A 22,691-nucleotide genomic window follows, 5' to 3' on the forward strand; every position below is an offset into this window, starting at 1 on the left:
GAACTTTACATCGGAAACCGGGGATGTACTGTACGGTGACTAACATAATATAATAAAAAATCATTAAAAAAAAAAAAAAAAACCTGAAGGCACTAAGGCAGCCACCAGTTCCTTGAGGAAGGCCACGCTCTATGTGTTTCCGGTATCTATCAGTGGGCTTCGAGCTATAAGGAGATTTTAATATAAGTTACATTTCTTTTGCCTTTATTTCCCACATCAATTTTACATTGCCTCACACATCTCTTATGTTCTTTATTAATTTTATTATCTGTGCTGTAGTTTGGATACTTTTTATTGGCCTATCTTTAAGATCCATGATTTTTTTCCTTTGGTTTTGTTCAGTCCACGGATAAACCTATCCAATGAATTATTAATTTCACATTTTTTTTTAGTTTTAGTGTGTCCAATCTGGTTTCATTAAAACTGCATTTTTCTTGAATTCATCTTTTCATTTGTTTTCTGTCATATTGTCTATTTTCTCTTAAACATTTATAGAAGTTATTTTTATTGCTCTGCTAATTATGATATCCAGGTCATCTGGGAGCTTGTTTTTTTCTCTTGATCTTCAGCTGTTTCATTTCATGACTTGTAAAATTTGATTTTATGTTAAAAATTGTGTATAAAATAATTGTAGAGGCTAAAGTATTATTTTTCCCACAGAAAAACTGTTTTTCCTGTGTCAGAGAGCTAGACTGAGTGATGATCAATTTAGTTGGGAGTTGACCCAACCAGAGCTTGTGGCAGCATTGTTGAACTTTCGCTTACCTCTGGTTTCACGTCTTTAGAGTGAGAATTGCCCTGTATTATAGGGCCATCCCTCTAGCAGCATTTTAGGATAGAAGCATCCCAAGATAAGGAAGTATCAGTGTGCCTTTCTAGCTAAGCCCTTGATTTCTTATGTCACCTCACACTCAGCAAAAGCATAGGCAGTGGGTGAATCAGATTTGCATTTGAGGCTTCTCCAGATTCAGATCTGCTGCACAAGCCCACATGACCATTAAATTCTCCGATGGTTCCTCTTCAGCAAAGTCCCTCTGTCTATGGCAGGCCCAATCCAATGCCCACCTTACGTCTGTAGCTGGAAAATGCTCCCACCAGCTAAATTAGCATTGATTTGTGCTCACCAAGGAAGCCTCATCCCTTTCTGAAATTTCATTCCTTTAGACATATTTGTATCCAAAGAACTTCTCTATCTTTACTTTTTTTATTTTTTTTTTATTTTTTTAGATTCTTCATTTCTTTCTAGTTACTACTACTTTCTAGTTAGTGTGAAGGATTGTTTGGCATGTCCTTCCACCTAAGCAAAGGTGAAATTCTGGAAAACACTATTAAAAGGAGTTTCGTGCAGCCTGCACTCAATGCTATGGTGCTCTGATCATTAACTTATTTAGAGAATGATAATATTTTTAAAGTAATTCTTTTTGTTCTTCCTTTTAATTAAAAAAAGCTTTTAAAAAAAAATAAAGCTTTAACAGATGGCTGGGTAGCCCATTCAGTTAAGCATCTACCTTTGGCTCAGGTCATGAACCCAGGGTCCTGGGAACAAGTCCCCCATCAGGCTCCTTGCTCCGTGGGCAGTCTGCTTCCCCTCCTGCCTGCTGCTCCCCCTGCTTGTGCTCTCTCTTTCTCTGATAAATAAATAAATAAATATATATATAATCTTTAAAAAATAAAGTTTTAAGAAATAATTTATCAATATAGGAAGATAACTATTTTTTATTTCAAAATGAAGTCTATATTTATAAGGTATGTTTGAGATGATTTATACCATTTTATAAAAATGCATTCCATTTTTCTTTTATTTTAGGAATTTTTGGAATGTGCTCATGAAACCTGTCAAGTACATAATCTTCAGCCAGTTAAATTTTTTATTGAAAAGATGATTCAGACATATGAAATGATGATTGTGAGACATGGGTAAGATTATAGATTATCATTGTCTGCTGTAGTTAGATGTTATTTTCAAATTATTATTTAAACAACTAAAATTTGTGAACCAAAGGACTCAGCAAATTTTGTAGGCTAGGGAACAAAGATCATCATCCCCCAGTTTCCATCCCAGTGGCTTAAAATAAAGGTTTATTTCTCTCTCATGCTACCGAACCAACAAGGATTGGTAAGGCACGTTCATTTAGTGATGTGGCACTAGCGACCAGCACAGTTTGCCCTTTTGGTCATCAAATTGTTATTTGCTCTCCTTCATGCACATAAAACACACCCTTTCCTTCCCAGGAGGACAACTTAAAAGTTCTAGTCAGTCTAGGTGATGCATGATAGTTTCTGCATCAGATTTGGAAGTTGTTCCTCTTGATCCAAAGACCTACTGATTAGAAAGACAAGTTGCCTGCCGTCCACACACCTAGTCTTAATTATAATGGTGGAGAACAGGTTATTAGAGCAAACACTACTATCCAGAAACTGAAGAACTGGAGACACAACCAATACTGATTGGTAGCAATTCTGAAACCCATCTGGGTAACTGGGGAGCCCCAGTTCCAGAGATAAACTGACCGTGAAACTGGGAGTTTAAACCTCAGGACCTGTCACTTGTAGGGGCCTTTCCAAGGAGTCATAATCATTTGATATACATAATTCGTTACATAGGGTATCATTAAAGTGGCTGTGGACATTTTGTATCCATAGTTCTATCTATAATTTTTTCCTACTCCACTGATCGTATAAACTTTAAACCCCATAAAACCTGGATCCACTTCGGCATGATTTTGCAGGGGCTTTCCAGTTAACTGTTCTTTGTGGACACTGGTTCAGTTTTCTTGAGAGGTCTTTCCATCTTCATTTTCTTCCCTGGTCACACGTAGAGTAGACAATAGAGAATATGTCCTTGGGAGCTGAGAAATGTTTTCAGCCTGCTTCCTACCTGTAGAAAGTTGAGGTCTCAAAGGTCATGATTTTTTTTAAAAGACAGGATTTAAAACACAATAACTCCATATTTGTAAATTTTCAAACATATACAAAAATAGAGGGAATAGTACAATCAGCCCTCATGCATCCAATATGCAAGGATCATTTTTAAAAAATTTTTGAGAGAGAGCAAGAGAGCACACAGGTTGGGGGAGGAGCAGAGGAATAAGCAGACCGCCCTGCTGAGCAGGGAGTCCTATGCGGGGCTCGATCCCAGGACCCCAGGATCATGACCTGAGCCGAAGGTAGATACTTAACCAGCTGAGCCACCCAGGTGCCCCTGCAAGGATCATTTTTAAGTCTTGAACATTCACTTCTTTTTTTTTAGCCTAGACTCATAGTTTCTTTGTCAGTAAACTCCCTCAAAAACTTGGTAAGCTTATTTGATTCTAAGCAGCTCTGTATGCCAGTAACCACAACTACAGTCCTTACGCAGTCATACCTTTATAAATTTCCTTGCAGTATCCTTGAACCTTTCAGTTTTAATTGAGAAGACCACAAGCTTAATCTATTTTCACTCCTGAAATGATTACTGGGAACCATATTAAAATGTCATAGATTTTAATAGTGATACAAGCCCTACCCTTAATTTGATCCTTGGTGCAACACTGAGTAGATATTTTTTGTTCAAAGGTTTTCTCAATTTATCTTTTACCAATTGGGGATGAGAATAAGTTGCTTGTAGGTTCCTGAATTTCTGGGCTCCCTTTATTCTCTTTCATTCCAACTTGCAAACTGGCCATTTTTTCCTTCTGGGCTCAATTCTTTCCAATAGTTCTTTGTTAAATGTAGCCTTCGGCTGGCATTGTATACTAATATTCTCTTTACCATCCTTTTTCTTAAAATGGCAGTTTCATTAGGTATATTATCTGTCTTCCAAGTTACCTCAAGGAACAAATTTACCAAATATTTCATCATTGCATGACACTAATTGCCAATCTTTTGGCCTCTATTAATAACACTTAATTTGCCACCCACAACCTGGCCTTTAAGCCAGGGACACAGTTAAGTCTTTTTATTATGGCAAGAATACCTTGCCCTTTCTAGGAACCAGTTTCTGTCAGTAAGGATGGGCTAGATTATTCTTTAGAAACAATCAGTCCCTGAGACCAAATCTTGGTGACTTAAAAAAACAAAGGCTTATTTCTCATTCATGCTGTGTCCACTGTAGGTTAACAGGAAGGGTGTGCTCATCATAATTACCCAGGGTCCCGGGCAGCTGGAGCAGCCAGCATCTCGACATGATGGGTCACTGCTGTGCTCGGGCAAAAAGCTCTGTGAGAAGAGAGCTCTGGAAGCTCCCTCACTGGCAATGATTTGAAGTAACACCCATGTTTTCCACTTATTACTCACTTGGAATTTCCACAAGAGAGAATGGAATCCTACTATGTGCTGGGAGAGAGGAGATTCAGAAGTATTTGGCAAAGAGCACTGGTAATTACTGTAGCAAGTAAAGACTTGAGGAACGGGAACTTTCCCACTTCTCTCCTTGGGAGGCCTCAAGACTTTTTTTTTTTTTTTCCTCCAGTCTTAAGAGTGTACAGTTTTCATTCTCATTGGGAGATTTTTTTATTCTATTCTCTTTTGTAGATCGTGGTATTAACGTAGAGAATTTTAGAGATCAACCAGTTCAGAAGCTAAATGTATTCTCCTCAGGTCTGAGAAAAATTAATAGAATTTCAAAAATTATTAATACCTGTTTTTTTATACACCAGTATACAGGCAAATAATTTACCATTATTTTTTAGAATCTTCTTACATAATTCTTTTCCTTAATAGTTTCATGTTAGTAGGAGAGCCTTTTGCTGCTAAGACAAAAGTTCTGCATATACTGGCTGATACTCTAACTCTTATGAATGAACGTGGCTACGGAGAGGAAGAAAAGGTCATTTATCGGACGGTAAACCCCAAATCCATTACTATGGGCCAACTTTTTGGACAGTTTGATCCAGTGTCTCATGAGGTAGTAATCTACAATATAAATATTCTCTTATTGACAATGTACAGTAAACCAAGACATTTGAAATGTTTTTAATATGATCACTTTATAGTTTTATAAAGGAAGCTTTCCAATTCTCTTTTCTTCCCCAGTGGACTGATGGTATTGTGGCCAATACTTTTAGGGAATTTGCCTTATCAGAAACACCGGACCGGAAATGGGTTGTATTTGATGGTCCCATTGACACTTTGTGGATAGAGAGCATGAACACAGTATTGGATGACAATAAAAAGGTAAAATCATCATGATTAAAAGCAAAACTGATGCATGATATGAATATACCAAACACTACTGAACTATAAACTTAAAAAAAGGTTAATATAGTAGCTTTAATATAAAATGGTTTTGGGTGGTTTTTTTTGCCATTGTTTTAAAAACAAAATAGATGCAGACATGCTTAAGCAATATTATGTGTTCAACAACTAGTTGACTAGGATTATACATTTAAAGGAAAGGGTGAAGCAAGTTTAATACATTTATAAATTATCTTTTCAATGAAAACTACGCTGTAGTAAATCCTCTGCTTAATTTTTTTTATAGAATAAAAGTGTATTAAAACCATTGTGTTAGCAGGAGGGCATAGTAATGTAATAGGTGTTGTTAAGTGACTTCAGTCTTATGGTTTCTTACAGAACTTTAATATTGTAGGAGGAAATAAAAGGGCTTCATTCCTTTTTGAAAACATTGAATGCTTCAGTGCTTGTCTGTATTACATTACCTTAGAAGCTGTGAAATATACAAAAGAACTAGAAAATGGAAATCCTCTAGTATTTGTTGTAATTGACAGATAACATGCAAACTATAAAATGTGACTAATTTTAAGTTCTGTGCTTTTTTAGGCCTATGTGTACATTCTCATAACCATCATTTAAATAAAGATGCATAAAATTTCTTGTACTTACAGGGTTTGCTCATGTTCCTTCCAAATCAGTACACCCTCCCCGAGGGGCAGTCACTATTCTGACTTGTGTGATAAATTAGTTTTGCTGGTTCTTGAACTTCATAAATATAGAATTGTACTCCTTAGTGTTTTTCTTCTTTTGGTCAATATGGTATCTATGTAGTCATGGTATTGTAGTTCCATTTTATTCTTTTTATGTCTGCATTAGTATTCTACTATATAAATATATCATCATTTATTTTCATACTTACATGAAATAACTACACTACTAAATAAGCAAACTAATTAGCATTCGAACAAATATGCCAGCACATTGTCTTGGGTAGTTGATCATTTATTCATATTCTTTCAGTTATATTGATTGAGCTAAAAAGTAGTCTCGATGCGTAAGAGAGGGATTAATAAGGGTCTGATTCAGAGCCAGGTGGGAGGATTCTCATATTGGATAAGAAGGAAGCAGGAAAGGATAGGTATAGATATAGGTAAATGTATGGATTTAATAGTGGAAATTTGAAGACAAACGCTTTTTATGATTTATTTATTGTGTGAAGTGGTTGACCCTGGTTCTTTCCTCATTGGAGGAGAAAAGGTGAAGATTTAAATTACCTGTTATGGAAAATGGGAAAGAGAGCTGCCTAGGAAAGTATAGAAACATATCTGAGGATTAGTAGTGGTGCCAAGGTCTGCCTTTAGGAGATTTTCCCTAACAGTCTAAGCAGCTTGGATGTAAAGGTAGATGATGGTGCCAGACTCGAAGTACCCAAAGACTTTACAGATATTGGCATGAGAGTGCTAGAAGTGCTAGACCATAGCACGGAAGCTGCTTAATAATGAGGGAAGTGAAAACATCAGCGATGTGCAAATGAAGAGCAAGTGTAGTAGGAGTCAATGGCTGGGAGCACTGCATGGATAGGAGGCTGCAGGCAGAAACTGGCATGCTTGAATTTAGTATTTCAGAATTGTGTAGTGTTCCAGGAGAGAAGGTCCCAAGGTATATACAGTGGATGACTGGAATGCAGTAGGAAAGTATATGAAGACAGGGTAGTCAAGGATCCGATGGGCTGCCATGTTGAGATGCTTCTCCTCATGAACACTGGATCAGAAATTGAGCCAAGTATCAAAGGCTTTAGCTAATGATGGGAATGCTTGGGTGCTGGTGAGTGACAGCAGCAAGCGCAGCAAGCATGGTTGTCAAAGGAGCAAGGGGTAGAGAGGGTGGTGGAGTAGAGTATTTGGGAAACACCATGGGGGAGTGAGGAGAAAACTGACCCCACCTCCCAAATTTAAAGCAAATAGGAGAATGTTTGCTGAAATAATCTGGTAGAAAATGGAAGTATTGTAGACCAGCACTGTCCAATAGAACTTTCTGCAATAATGGAAATATTTGGAGAATGAGAAGGAAGGAAAGAAAATGGCATCCACGGATTACAGTACCTACAGAGAGATTTGATTGGTGGAGGCATGAGCAGAGGTGGACAAGGAGGAGGATGCAGTGGAATGGGTGCTGGAGAGTGAGGTGACTTCACTGTGGACCCACAGACGAAGGACCAGATCTTGATTTAGGCCCACCTGTAGATCCAGATGAAGACTCTGACAACAGTGCAATTCATGTGCAAGGCTGAAATGACATTGTGACTCTAGATGGTCTGGCAGACTTCTTGAAGCAGTGTGGAGTTGTTAAGATGAACAAGAGAACCGGACAACCCATGATCCATATCTACTTGGACAAGGAAACAGGAAAGCCCAAAGGTGATGCTACGATGTCCTATGAAGACTCACCAGCTTCCAAGGCTGCCATGGAGTGGTTTGATGGGAAAGATTTTCAAGGGAGCAAACTTAAGGTTTCTCTTGTTAGGAAGAAGCCTCCGATGAACAGCATGCGGGGTGGTGTGCCTCCCCGTGAGGGCAGAGGGATGCCACAGCCACTCCGTGGAGGTCCAGTGGCCCAGGAGGTTCTAGGGGCCCCATGAGTCGCATAGGAGGCTGTGGAGGAGACAGAGGTGGCTTTCCCCCAAGAGGACCCCAGGGTTCCAGAGGGAACCCATCCAGAGGAGGAAGCGTCCAGCACCAAGCTGGAGACTGGCAGTGCCCCAATCTGGGGTGTGGAAACCAGAACTTCGCATGGAGAACAGAATGCAACCAGTGTAAGGCCTCGAAGCCTGAAGGCTTCCTTCTACCACCCTTTCCAGGCCTGGATAGTGACCATGGCAGAGACAGCCCTGGTGGCATTTGGGGAGGAAGAGGCTGCCTCATGGACTGCGGAGATCCTGGAGGGATGTCCAGAGGTGGCCATGGTGAAGACAGGGCTTTCATGGTGGCCAGGGCATGGACCGAGGTGGTTATGGTAGAGGAAGACAAGGTGGCCCTGGTGGGCCCCCTGGACCTTTGATGGAACAGATGGGAGGAAGAAGAGGCAGGTGTGGAAGACCTGGAAAAATGGAAAAAGGCGAGCACTGTCAGGAATGCAGAGACAAGCCGTACTAGACGCAGAGACCCCGCAGAGCTGCATTGACCACCAGATTTATTTTTTAAACCAGAAAATGTTTTAAATTTATAATTCCATATTTATAATGTTGGCCACAACATTATGATTATCCCTTGTCTGTACTTTAGTATTTTTCACCATTTATGAAGAAACATTAAAACAAGTCAAATGGTAGTGTGCCAAGTTTTTTTCCTTTTTTTAAAGATGGTTAAGACTGAACAATGGGAACCCCTTGTGCGCATGCTCAGTATCATTGTGGAGAACCAAGAGTGCCCCTAACTATAACAGTGTTCATGGTTGTGATTTTTTTTAAAGAAAATTCCAAATGTTTTTAAAAAATGATGGAAATATTTGTATTGTCTAAGAAGGTAGCTATTAGTCACATGTGGCTGGCTACTGAGCATTTGAAACATGGCTTAGTACAGGGGTGCCTGGCTGCCTCACTCAGTAGAGCATGTGACTCTTGATCTCAGGGTTCTAAGTTCAGGCTCCACATTGGGTGTAGAGATTACTTAAAATCTTTAAAAAAATAATGGGGCTCAGTGCAATTGAAGAACTGACTTTCAGTTTTATTTAATTTTAACTACTTAAGATTAAATTGTTTAAATAGATTTAATTAGTTAAAATTAAATATAAATAGCCACATATGACCGCTGGCTAGCATATTGGACCCCATAGCTCTAGACCATTCATTTATTTTATAGAGAAGAAACAGGTCCAGGAATGTTAAATGCTGCCTTGTTAACATAGATCTAAGTAGAGGCAAAACTGGGGCTACAGTGATGGTTGTAGAGAAGAAACACTGAAAAATAAATGAAGGGGAAGGGGGCGCCTGGGTGGCTCAGTCGGTTAAGTAGCTGCCTTAGGCTCAGGCCATGATCCCGGGGTCCTGGGATCGAGCCCCGGATCGGGCTCCCTGCTGAGCAGGGAACCTGCTTCTGCCTCTCTCTATGCCTGCAGCCCCTCCTGCTTGTGTGCGTGCACTCTTTCTCTGTCAAATAAATAAAATCTTTAAAAAAAAAATAAGAGGAAGAGTTGAAAAGACTTAATGAAATTAACTTGGAATATCAATAATACTAATTATTAAAATTGTTGAAAGTTAATGATAATTGCAAAGGTAGAAGCCAAGAAGATTGAGAAGAAAAGATGGCTTTAATAATAGTGGACAAGAAAGGAATTTGGCAAAAAAGAAGCAGTTGATAAATTCAGTTTTTTACGTATTTGATTGAAGAGGAATGTTTTAGATTAAAAGCGATCAAGGAGGCATAGCAAATGCAATGCATGGTCCTTGACTGAAGTTTGGTTTGAAGAATCAGTTGAAAAGACATTTCTAATACAATTGAGGAAATTTGAGTACTGGCTGAGCATTACATGCTATTAAGGAGTTCGTCGTGATTTTGTTAGCTGTAATAATGTCATTGTGGTCATATAGAAAACTCCTTACTTTTAAGAGATACATATTGACATATTTGGATATGAAATGCCATGGTATGCATAATGCCCTACAAAACACGGTTTTTTTTTTCTTTAATGTTTTTTTATTATGTTAGTCACCATACAGTACATCCCTGGTTTCTGATGCAAAGTTCGATGATTCATTAGTTGCGTATAACACCCAGTGCACCATGCAATACATGCCCTCCTTACTACCCATCACCAGTCTATCCCATTCCCCCACCCCCCTCCCCTCTGTAGCCCTCAGTTTGTTTCCCAGAGTCCATAGTCTTTCAGGCTTCATTCCCCCTTCTGATTACCCCCCCCCTTTCTTTATCTCTTTCTTCCCCTACCGATCTTCCTAGTTCTTATGTTCCATAGATGAGAGAAATCATATGATAATTGTCTTTCTCTGCTTGACTTATTTCACTTAGCATTATCTCCTCCAGTGCCATCCATGTTGCAGCAAATGTTGAGAACTCATTCTTTCTGATAGCTGAGTAATATTCCATTGTATATATGGACCACAGTTTAATTCCAGTCATATCGTTGAAGGGCATCTCTGGTTCTTCCCACGATTTAGCTATTGTGGACAATACTGCTATGAACATTGGGGTGCATATGGCCCTTCTCTTCACTACATCTGTATCTTTGGGGTAAATACCCAGTATTTCAATGGCTGGGTAAAGGGTAGCTCAATTTTTAACTTTTTTTTTTTTTTAAGATTTTATTTATTTATTTGACAGAGAGACACAGCCAGCGAGAGAGGGAACACAAGCAGGGGGAGTGGGAGAGGAAGAAGCAGGCTCATAGCAGAGAGCCTGATGTGGGGTCTCGATCCATCAATCCGGGATCACGCCCTGAGCCAAAAGGCGTGCTTAACCGCTGTATCACCCAGGCGTGCTCCTCAATTTTTAACTTTAAGGGACCTCCACACTGTTTTCCAGAGTGGCTGCACCAAACCCTGGCCCCACCAACGTAGGAGGGATCCCCTTCTCCACATCCCCTCCAGCAATTGCTGCTCTGCCTTGTTAATTTTTGCCATTCTAACTGGCGTAAGGTGGTATCTTAGTGTGGTTTTGATTTGAATTTCTCTGATGGCTAATGATTTTGAACATTTTTTCATGTGTCTGTTGGCCATTTGTATGTCATCATTGGAAAAGTGTTCATATCTTCTGCCCATTTTATGATTTGTTTGTTTCTCACGTATTGAGTTTGAGAAGTTCTTTGTAGGTCTTGGATACCAGTCTTTTATCTGTAGCATCATTTGCAAATATATTCTCCCATTCCGTGGGCTGCCTCTTGGTTTTTTTGATTGTTTCCTTGGCTGTGCAGAAGCTTTTTATCTTGATGTAGTCCCACATGTTCATTTTATCTTTTGGTTCTCTTGCCTTTGGAGATGTGTCATTAAAAAGTTGCTTTGGCCGATGTCATAGAGGTTGTTGCCTATGTTCTCCTCTAGGATTTTGATGGATTCCTGTCTCACATCGAGTCTTTCATCCATTTGGAGTTTATCTGTGTATGGTGTGAGAGAGTGGCTCAAGTTTCATTCTTTTTGCATGTAGCTGTCCAATTTTCCCAGCACCATTTATTGAAGAGACTGTCTTTTCCTGCTTTATCAAAGATTAGTTGCCCAAAGAGCTGAGGGTCCATTTCTGGGTTCCTCTGGCCCTGTTCCATTGGTCTATGTGTCTCTCTTTTTGTGCCAGTACCATGCTGTCTTTGTGGGATCACAGCTTGTAGTACAGCTTTCCGAAATCCGGCATTGTGATGCCCCCAGCTTTGTTTTTCTCTCTTTTCAACAGTTCCTTGAGATTCGGGCCTTTTCTGTTTCCATATTAAATTCTAAGGACTATTTGTTCCGCAGTTCCCAAAAAATGTCATCGGTATTTTGATCTGGACAGCATTGGAAAGTGTAGATTGCTCTGGGTAGCATGGACATTTTAACTATGTTAATTTTCCAATCCATGAGCATGGAATATTTTTCCATCTTTTGTAGTCTTAATGTCTTTCAAGAGTGATAACTTATGAAGTTTCTAGAATATAGGTCCCTTTACGCCTCTGGTTAAGTTAATTCCAAGGTAACGTATGGTTTTTGGTGCTATTGTAAATGGGATGGATTCCCAATTTCTCTTTTCTTCAGTCTCATTATTAACGTAGGAAATTCCAACTGATTTCTGAGCATTGGATTTTGTATCCTGCCACATTACTGAATTGCTCTATAACTTCTAATAGTTTGGGGAGTGGATTCTTTTTAGGTTTTCCATATAGAGTATCATGTCATCTGCGACAGAGACAGTTTGACTTCTTCTTTGCCGATTTGGATACCTTTTATACCTTTTTGTTGCCTGATTGCTGTTGCAAGGACTTCTAGTACTATGTTGAATAATAGTGGCGAGAGTGGGCATCCTTGTTGTGTTCCTGATCTTAAGGGAAAGGCTTCTAGCTTTTCCCCGTTGAGAATAATATTTGCCATAGGTTTTTCATAGATGGCTTTTATGATCTTGAGAAATGTACCATCTATTCCTACACTCTGAAGGGTTTTAATCAGGAAAGGATGCTGTATTTTGTCAAATGCTTTTTCTGCATCTATTGAGAGAATCATATGATTTCTGAATTTTTGTTTCTGGATAAAATCTAAGACACTGATAGATTTGCGAATGTTGTACCACCCCTACATCCCAGGCATGAATCCCACTTGGTCATGATGGATAATCCTTTTAATGTACAGTTGGATTCTATTAGCCAGGATCTTGTTGAGGATTTTGGTATTATTTCTTCTTTGAATGTTTGGTAGAATTCCCCAGGAAAACCATCCAGGCCTGGAGTTTTATTTTTTGGAAATTGTTTATCACTGACTCAATCTCTTCATAATTAATTGGCCTGTTTAAAAAACCAGTTTCTTTCTGTTTCAGTCTTGGTAGTTTATGGGTTTCCAGGAAGGCCTCCATCTCTTCCAGATTGCTTAATTTATTGGCATAAAGCTGTTGATAAAAGTTTCTAATAATCCTTCCAATTTCATTGGTGTTGGTTGTGACCTCTCCTTTTTCATTCATAATTTTATTAATTTGGGTCCTTTCTCTCTTCTTTTGGATAAGTCTTGCCAGAGGTCTGTCAATTTTATTAATTCTCTCAAAGAACCAGCTTCTAGTTCTGTTGATCTGCTCTACTGTACTCCTGGTTTCTAATTCGTTGATTTCTGCTCTAATCTTGGTCAACTGCTTCCTCGTGCGTGGATTAGGCCTGTCCCTCTGTTTCTGTTCCCGCTTCTTGAGGTGAGAATATAAAAACTGCATTTTAGATTTTTCTATTCTTTTGAGTGAGGCTTGGATGGCTGTGTATTTCCCCCTTAGGACTGCCTTTGCAGTATCCCAAAGGTTTTGGACCGTTGTGTTTTCATTCTCATTGGTCTCCATAAATTGTTTAAATTGATTTTTGATTTCCTGGTTTATCGAATCATTCCTGAGCAGGATGGTTCTTAGTCTCCAAGTGCAAAACACAGTTTTTAAAAACAAAGCAAATGTGGCAAAATGTTAACGTTGGTTAAATCCAGGAGATGAATACATGAGTGCTCATACTCTTCTCTGTTTTCAATTTTTCTCTTTTTTTATTAATAACATCTTTATAAAGTCAGGAATATTTCATGTAATTATATTAATAGTAAGAACTGAGATTTGTCTAGGATTTTTGCAGTGTGTCATGTATTTTTCCTCCTGCCTAACCCTATGGAGGAGAAATTATCCCTGTTCATAGATGAAGAGGCTGGGACTCAGAAATGTTAAGTATTCGCTTACCTAGTAAGTAATTGACAGAGCTAGACCTAGAATTACAATTTTCTGGCTTCTGTTTTAACACTTACTGTATTATATCATAGGATATACATTATCTTATACATAGAATAACTTTTTATCTGAGAAGTTTGAGTTTTTAAAAAATAAACATTTGAAAAATAATTGCCTTTAGCTTTGCCTTATGAGTGGAGAAATCATTCAGATGTCCCCTCAAATGAGCCTCATCTTTGAAGCAATGGACCTTTCCCAGGCCTCGGTAAGTTCATATTTTAATATAACAGTAGTTTGTGTGTTCACTTGGTCAATACGTATTTTTTATTATATGTCAGAAGACAAGTTAGGCACCAGGAATACTAAGATGAGTAAGACACAGTGTATTTAGGGAGGATAAGAAGCATGCTAATAAATAATTCCACTATATTGCTACTTGTAAGTACTCTAAGATTATGGAGGGGATGAGCATCCAAGAGGGGAATGGGTAGAGGAGGACCACGGAAAATGTCTGAGTGTTTGATCTTGTTTTGAGGGGTAACACTTCTCTAGGGAGATTAGTTGGGCCTGGGCATTCCAAATCATGACTAGATGATATGTAAAGACCTGAAGACATGACGTGTCTGGGGAACTGTCACTGCAGACATTTCCTCTAATATATGTGAGGCTTTAGAGGAAGACAGGAGCTAGATCATGGAAAGCTGTATAGGTCATTCAAAGAAGTAGTTGATAACGGCCACTGGTGTATGAGCAACGTTAGAAAAAGAAAATGTCTTTTTTCTCTAGCCAGCCACCGTAAGCCGCTGTGGCATGATTTATTTGGAACCCTCGCAGTTAGGATGGGAACCACTTGTGTCCTCGTGGTTGAATTCCCTGAAAGGACCTCTGCAGGAACCAGATCATCAGGCTCTTCTGAAAGGACTCTTTGGCTGGTTAATAAAGCCCACTTTAAAGCTTCGTAAGAAAAACTGCAAGGTAACACTGTAATTCTCTGACCTGTTCAAGTTCCCTTAGTTTCCATTCAACTTGACCTAAGTCTAAAGTCACACTAGTAGGATAAATAACTAAAATCAGTTGCCCCTTAGACATTTGGTATCTACTTTTTAAAATGGGGTGTTTATTGTGACAATCAGTAATTCACCTGGAGTTGTAAGAAATAATAGATTCCCCGCACAATTTACCCAATTTCTTCCAATGGTAACATTTTGCAAGGTTATATTATATCACAACAAGGATATTGACATTGATAATATCTACTGATCTTATTCAGATCCCCCTAGTTATATTTGTACTCAAGTGTGTGTGTGTGTGTGTGTGTGTGTGTGTGTGTCTCTGGGTTTCATTTTAAAGTTTTTAATATTTTATAATTGTAAATAAAAGTGCAACTTTGTGCCCTTTGCCCAACGTCTCCTCATTACCCCCACCTCCCCACACCTGGTGACCACCATTTTACTCTGGTTCTATGCATTCAATTTTCAGATTCTGCATATAAGTGACATGCAATTTTTTTCCTTTCTGTGTCTGACATTTTTCACTTACCATAATGTGTTAGAGTTCATCCATGTTGTTACAAATAGCAGGATCTCTCTTTTATGTCTGAATAATATTCCATTATAGGTATTTATAGGACAATTTCTTTATCCATTTGTCCATCAACAGTTTGTGGCCCTATCTTGGCTATTGGGAATAATGCTGCAGTGGACATGGGAGTGCAGAAATATCTTTGAGGTACTGATGTCATGTCCTGAAGAGGGATTGCTGGATCACATAGTAGTTCTATCATTAGTTTTTTGAGGATCTTCCACACTGTTTTCCAGAGTGTCTGTGCCAGTTTGCATTCCCACCAACAGTGCATGAGGGTTCTCTTTTCTCCACATCTTCACCAAGACTTGTCACCTTTCATCTTTATAATCATCCTAACAGGTGTGAAGTGATCATTGGTTTTGATTTTCATTTCTCTGATGATTAGTGATGTTGAATGCCTCCATACACACCTGTTAGCCATTTGTATGTCTTCTCTAGAAAAAGTGTTCAGATCCTTTGCCCATTTTTAAATTGGAATTTTGTTATTAAATTGTATGAGTTCATTATATATTTTGGATATTGACCCCTTATGAGATATATGGTTTGCAAATATTTTCCCTCAATTGATAAGTTGCCTTTTCATTTTGTTGCTCATTTCCCTTGCTGTGCAGGAACTTTTCGTTTGATGTGGTCCCACTTTATATTTGCTTTTGTTGCCTGAGTTTTTGTCCTATCCAAAAAATCATTGCCCAGGTCGATGTCAAGGAGCTTTCCCCCCATGTTTTCTTCTGGGATTTTTATGGCTTCAGGTTTTACATTTAAGTCTTGAACCCATTTCGAGTTGATTTTGGTGTATGGTATAAGATAAAGGTCCAGTTTCATTCTTTTACATGTGGCTATCTGATTTTCCCAATACTATTTATTGAAGAGACTATCCTTTTCTCATTGTGTATTTTTTTTTTTTTAGGTTTATTTATTTATTTTAGAGACAGAGAATGTGTGTGTCAAAGCGGGGGAGGAGGGGCAGGGGGAGAAGGAGAAAGAATCTTGAGCAGACTCCTTGCTGAGTGTGGAGCCCACTACAGGGCTGGATCTCACAACCTACGAGATCATGACCTGAGCCAAAACCAAGAGCTGGACGTCCAACTGACTCAGCCACCCAGGTGTACCCCCCGCCCCCCGCCCCTTGTGTATTCTTGTTGTCCTTGTTGAAGATCAGTTGACTGTATGTGCTTGAGTTTATTTTGGATTTTCAATTCTGTCCATTTGCTTATATGTCTTATATGCCAGTAACACACTGTTTTGATTCCTGGAACTTTGTAATATAATTTGAAACCAGGACATGTTAAGAAAGAGCTCTATTCTTTCCTAAGATTATTTTGGCTATTCAGAGTCTTTTGTGGTTCCACACAAATTTAAAAAACTTTTTTTATTTTTGAAAAAAATGCCACTGAAATTTTGATAGGGATTGCATTGAATCTGTAGATCACTTTACGTTCTATGGACATTTTAGCACTGTTAATTTTTCCAAGCCATGAGCACAGGATGTTTTCCATTTATTTCTGTCTTCTTCAGTTTCTTTCATTGATGCTTTATAGTACAGATCTTTCATGTTCGTGGTTAAATTTATTCCTAAGTATTTTATTCTTTTTGATGCTATAATAGATGGGATTGTTTTCTTGATTTCCTCTTAAGATAGATCATTGTTGGTGTAAACAAATGTAATTGATTTTTGTATATTGGTTTTGTATCCTGTAACCTTATTGAGTTTGTTCTAAAAGGTAATTTTTTTTAATTTTTTTTTTTTTTTTGCACAGAGTCTTTAGTGTTTTCCACATATAGGATCATGTCATCTACAAATAGCAATCCTTTTACTTCTTTTCTGATTTGGATGCCTTTTATTTCTTGTCTGATTGTTCTAGTTGCCTTCTTGTTGAAAAGAAGTGGCGAGAGTGTGCTTCCTTGCCTCATACCAAATCTTAGAGGAAGAACTTTCAGTTTTACCCCATGGATTATGATTTTAGCTGTGGGTTTTTCATAAATGTCTTCTATTTTATTGCAGAGTTAACCCTTTATATCTATTTTGTTGAGAGTTTTTTTTTTTTAAAGATTTTATTTATTTGTCAGAGAGAGCGCACACAAGCAGGGGGAGCAGCAGAGGCAGAGGGAGAAACAGGCTCCCCGCTGAGCAAGGAGCCCAGTGCCGGACTTGATTCCAGGACCCTGGGATCATGACCTGAGCCAAAGGCAGACGCTTAAGTGACTGAGCCTCCCAGGCATCCCAGATACATAGCTTTTAAAATTCACATGTATATTTAATATTTTATGAGAAAACTTTACATATTAGTTACTTAGGACTGTCCTAACATTACCACAAACTTGGTGGTTTAAAGCGACAGAAATTTATTCTGCCATAGTCCTGAGGCTACAAGTCTGAAATCAAGATGTTGGCAGGGCTAAGCTTCTGGAAGCTGTAAGGGAGAATCTTTCCTTACCTCTCCCAGCTTTGGCCTAGAGGCATTCCTTGCCTTCTGGCTGCATAACTCCAGTCTTTTCCTTCGAGCTCACCTGGCCTCTCTACTCTGTCTCTTCACTGTGTGACTCTTAAAAGGATTTAGATCATATTCCAGAATGATCTCCTCATCTTGAGATACTTAACTACATCTTCCAAGACCCCTTTTCCAAATAGGATCACATTCATGAGTTCCTGAGATATGACATGGGCCTCTCTTTTTGGGGACCACCGTTCAACCTGCTGCACATGTACACACACACACACACACTCACACACACACTAGTCACTTACATATAAATATATTGATATTGGGAAGGGAAAGGGGGTATTCAGTAGATTTTTTTCCATCCTAAAATATTATTTTAGAGATAGGAAAAATATTCTGCACATAAGAAAAAAATGAATTCCACTTTATGAAAGTTTTGTACAGTGTCTTCACAGAGAAAATATAAAGTCATTTTTCAGTTTTTAAATTTTAAAACTCTAATACTATATGTTGCAAATAATAGGAAATAGGCTCCATCTTTCTGATGAGTGACGGATTTTCTTCTCATAATGTACTCCCATATTTTCCACACCTAGTTAGTCCCCAGGATCTATTGACTTTTCCCTCTTTGCTAACTTTGTTCTCTCTTTTCCATCCAGGTTCCTCTGACCACCCCCTCCTTCCTCTTACAGTAGCCTCAGTTCTGACCTTTGTAATTTCCTACCTGAAGCAGTATAATAGAGCTGTTCTGGTCCAGTCTACATCCTCCTACCAGAATGATGATTCCAAAATACAGATTCATTCCATGAACTTCGTTTTCTGTCTGACTTATTTCACTTAGTATAATACCCTGTAGGTCCATCCAGGTTGTTGAGAATGGCAAGATCTTTCTTTTTTACGGCTGAGTAACAGTCCATTGTCTATATGCCACACTTCTTCATTCGTCTGTCGACGGACACTTGGATTGCTTGCACATCTTGTCTCTTGTGAATAATGCCGCGATATACAGGTGTGCTTGTATCTTTTCGAGTTGGTGTTTTCATTTTCTCTGGGTAAATACCCGGAAGTGGAATTACTGGATCACATGGTGCTTCTATTTTTTATTTTTCCAGGAGACTCCATGCTGTTTTCCAGAGTGGCTGCACCAGTTTGTGTTCCCACCACCATGCACGAGGGTTCCCTTTGCTCCACAGCCTCACCAACACTTGTCATTTTTTTATCTGTTTGATACTAGCCGTTCTGACTGGTGGGAGACTCTTTAAATAAAATATTTTTTAATTCTCCAAAGAAGATGAAAGTAAAGTATCTTGCTCTCTTCACTTTGCAGGAACTGATTCCTACAAGCGATAGCAATGTGGTTGTATCTCTCACACGCCTCTTTGAGGTATTACTCTGTAATGTGCTGGAAAACGATCCTACAAGCAAGCATATTCGTGTTTGGATTATGGTAGGCTTTACACTTATTGTAATTTTTATTTACAGAATAGAATGTGCCTCTGGAAATGATCATTGTATTGAGGAAGACATAAGATGCAGAGCTGTTTTTGGGTGAGCACCAAAGGAACAGACGAAGGCATTGAAGTCACCCTGACCTGGTGTTCTGACTTAAAAAAAAAAAAAAAAAACCTTTTAAAGAAAGTAAAATATGCCCAAATGAACCCAAACTGTCTTACTATTTATGAAAGATCGTAATTTGATAAACCATAAGGTGACTTAATATTAATCCAATAGCAACTTTAGGTGATTCACTTTGTCTTAAGGTTAAGTCATGACGTAGGCTGCTACAAGCTGGCTGTGGGAGACCAGAAACAGGCATCCAGCCAGCTGCGTGGAGCATTGCCAGCAGGGTTCAAAGAGCACATCGCTACGGGGGAGTCAGTGTCCAGGTAGCTAATGTCTAGAGGTCAGAGAAGACCAGAGCACAGGACTTGAAGGGAGCCAGAGGAAAGAGGTGTTTGGTCCATGCTTCCTTCCCATCTGCCACCTTATTCACAAATACCTTCATCTTCTCTTCTACTCTGTGGTGATAGTGGTTCCCTCCCCGTGCTTCCCCTTTACCTCGTCACCACAGAAAGTCCTCTGCCTCAGACACCTCACATTCCAGGGTTCCCTGCTCATCATCACCTCCATTCCTTATTTCACTGTTAGAAGAAATAGAACAGACATGTTTGAAGCATAATTTATTTATATTCCTTTTTCTCCCAAGGTTTGGAACTGCCTTTCACAGAACTAGTTTTTAATATTGTTCCGTACCTATCAGTGTTACCTATTTATAAAATAAATAAAAGTACTAGTTTATTTTATAAAATTTTTATAAAATTTTGTTATAAATTAAATATAAAAGCATTTAGGAATAGTTCACTTATATAACCTTCATGCTGTATCTGTATCTATATCTCTATATAAAGTTTCATTCTATTGGTAAGCCTAAATTCCCTCAATTTTTAAGGGGTTTAGAATTACTTTTAAAGACTAATATAAATTGATACCTGGTTAAAAATTTTCTCTTAAAAAAAATTTAAGACTACCAACTAGCTGGCTCAGTCAGTAGAGCATGTGACCCTTGATCTCAGGGTTGTGAATTCAAGCCCCACAGTGGGTATTGAGATTACCTAAAAAAAAAGAAAGAAAGAAAGAAAAAATATATTTGATTATACATATATTCGTGTGTATGTGTATTATTTGATAGATTTTTTTAAACTGGATACATGTGCCTAGAGTAAAATTCAAAAGGTAAAAATAGGTTTTCTATCCATACCAGTGCCCTAGCCACCCTCAAGGGAACCACTGTCATCAGTGCCCTAGGTAGCCTGCTAGAGGTATTAGACCCATACTCTCCTTCATATGAATACATTTTTACACATTAGCATACTATACATACTGATTTGCATCTTCTCTCACAGTATATCTTGGAGAGTGTTCCATATCCATATACTTACTGAGTTACTTTTTTTAAACAGCTGCATGTTTTCCTGTATACATAACATAAACAGACCCCTATCAAAAAACAGTTCCTTCTTATTTTTGGCTGCACAAAGTGTTGTAGTGAATATTCTTGTACATACATCATTTTGACAGGTGGGAATATATTTAAGGATAAACTCCTAAAAGAGAAATTCCTACATCATTTGATATAGACATGTTATTTATTTTTATTTATTTTTAAGTAGACTCTGCACCCAGCATGGAGCCCAGTGTGGGGCTCGAACTCACAACCCTGAGATCAAGACCTGAACTGTGGTCAAGAGTCAGAGGCTTGGGGCGCCTGGGTGGCTCAGTCGTTAAGCATCTGCCTTCGGCTCAGGGCGTGATCCCAGGATCCTGGGACTGGGCCCTGCCTCGGGGTCCTTGCTCCACTGGGAGCCTGCTTCTTCCTCTCCCACTCCCCCTGCTTGTGTTCCCTCTCTCGCTGGCTGTCTCTCTCTCTCTGTCAAATAAATAAATAAAATCTTAAAAAAAAAAAAAAAGAGTCAGAGGCTTAACCAACTGAGGCACCCAGGTGCCCTGCTATGGGCATTTTAAATTTAGATAGATAGTGCCAGAGAAATGATGTTCTCTGTGACTTCACTGTGCTCCATTCCACTTTATCTGTAGACCTGGCCTTTTCCAAATATGTTAACCAGGCCTCCTTAATATGTTAAATTTAGTTAATTTGTTAAAAATTTCTTTTAAATAATTAATTTAAATTAACCTTTTTTTTTTTTTTAAACCAATAGGCTAGCTTTATATTTTCTTTGATTTGGTCCATTGGAGGAAGTTGTGATACGGATGGTCGGGTCGTGTTTGATACTTTCCTACGGTCAATCATCCTGGGAAGAGATGAAAACAACCCAGTGCCTGACTCTGTGGGTAAATGGGAATGCCAGTTTGATGAAAAAGGTCTGGTCTATGACTACATGTATGAGGTATGATATAAGATGCTCGTTATAAGTTCTAAAGCTGGGTTCCCGTCCTAGCGTTGTTTTGACCCCTGTGGTTGGCGTTTTTGTCCCTTTTCTTTAGTTTCTCCTCCTTTAACTTGTGGACAGTGTAGATAAACTTTCTTTCAGGCTATTTTATAGTTTCAGATTTAAATTAAATATTTTCTCCACTTTAAAAAATTCACAAAAAGATTCTTTTAAACAGCAAGCATCTGAATATCATTTTATTCATGCAAATTTTACTTCACAGAGACATAAGATTTATAGAGAGACTTAAGTACAACTTTCCCTAAATCTCTGGATTTACAGGGAAAGAGGCAAGCCTAGAAAGACAAATGGCTAGCAGAACCAGGACCTGAATCCAGCTCTCTTGACTACCAGTGTAGAAATCTTTCCCAACACCATGCTAATACAAAATTTTAAAAATATGACCAGAGAGTTTCATCCTTATTAGTCACAGTGGGAAGTCAATAAAATAATCTCTAAAACCAAAAAATCAAGAGATGATAACACAAGCATATTCTTTGTGTTGGAGGTGAATCCCAAAATGTCCAGCTTATAGTGGCTGCTAGAGAAGAGAAAACAAGAGAGGGAAACTGCTGTTTTTCTCAACCTTTGTAAAAGTTTTGATTCTAAAATATGTGCATATATAACTTTGATAGAAATGAAAGCTTAAACTTAAAAAAAATAAGAATACAAATTACTTAAGAAACATTCACCCAAACTTGCAAAATTACCACCATCCAGACACATACTGTATACGTGTACAATTTGCCAGAAAATAGGAAAATTCTTGGATGCCAGCCATAGCACTGAAGCAGAGGGATAATCAATCCAAAGAAACGTGTGTTTCTTAAATTGGGTAGTGGATTCATGGGTGCTTATTAATCTACTTCATGACTATAAAACGTTCTGTGCATTATTTTAGATGACTTATTCCTACAAGAAGTTTTTATTATGATAAACTAAGGTTTTAAAAGCAAATACATCAGTGTGTTAAAGAGCCTTTCGGATACCAAGTGCATGGTCATACTTTAAAACTTATGTTCTCTTGTAGTTGAAAAACCGAGGTCGCTGGCTCCACTGGAATGAATTAATTAAAAGTACTAATTTAGGAGAAAAACGTGTCAAGATTCAAGATATCATAGTCCCTACAATGGACACAGTTAGATATACATTTCTAATGGATTTGAGTATTACCTATGCAAAGTAAGAAACTCTGT

At 38.4% G+C, this 22,691-nt stretch overlaps 1 protein-coding gene and 1 pseudogene across 1 annotated transcript in view; both read left to right on the forward strand.

Annotated features, from left to right (window-relative positions):
• DNAH12 (dynein axonemal heavy chain 12) overlaps positions 1–22,691 on the forward strand; it is a 201,658-nt gene that overhangs the window by 80,996 nt on the left and 97,971 nt on the right. The window contains exons 31-37 of the mRNA XM_040628655.1: positions 4,702–4,885; positions 5,014–5,154; positions 13,705–13,788; positions 14,310–14,498; positions 18,876–18,995; positions 21,265–21,453; positions 22,526–22,677. Of these exons, the coding sequence (XP_040484589.1) occupies positions 4,702–4,885; positions 5,014–5,154; positions 13,705–13,788; positions 14,310–14,498; positions 18,876–18,995; positions 21,265–21,453; positions 22,526–22,677 (1,059 nt within the window). The remainder of the gene's footprint in view (positions 1–4,701; positions 4,886–5,013; positions 5,155–13,704; positions 13,789–14,309; positions 14,499–18,875; positions 18,996–21,264; positions 21,454–22,525; positions 22,678–22,691) is intronic.
• On the forward strand, positions 6,205–8,496 carry LOC103675055 (annotated as a pseudogene).

This window comes from Ursus maritimus, unplaced genomic scaffold, assembly GCF_017311325.1.
Source record: "Ursus maritimus isolate PB19 unplaced genomic scaffold, ASM1731132v1 scaffold_14, whole genome shotgun sequence".
NCBI lineage: Eukaryota > Metazoa > Chordata > Mammalia > Carnivora > Ursidae > Ursus > Ursus maritimus.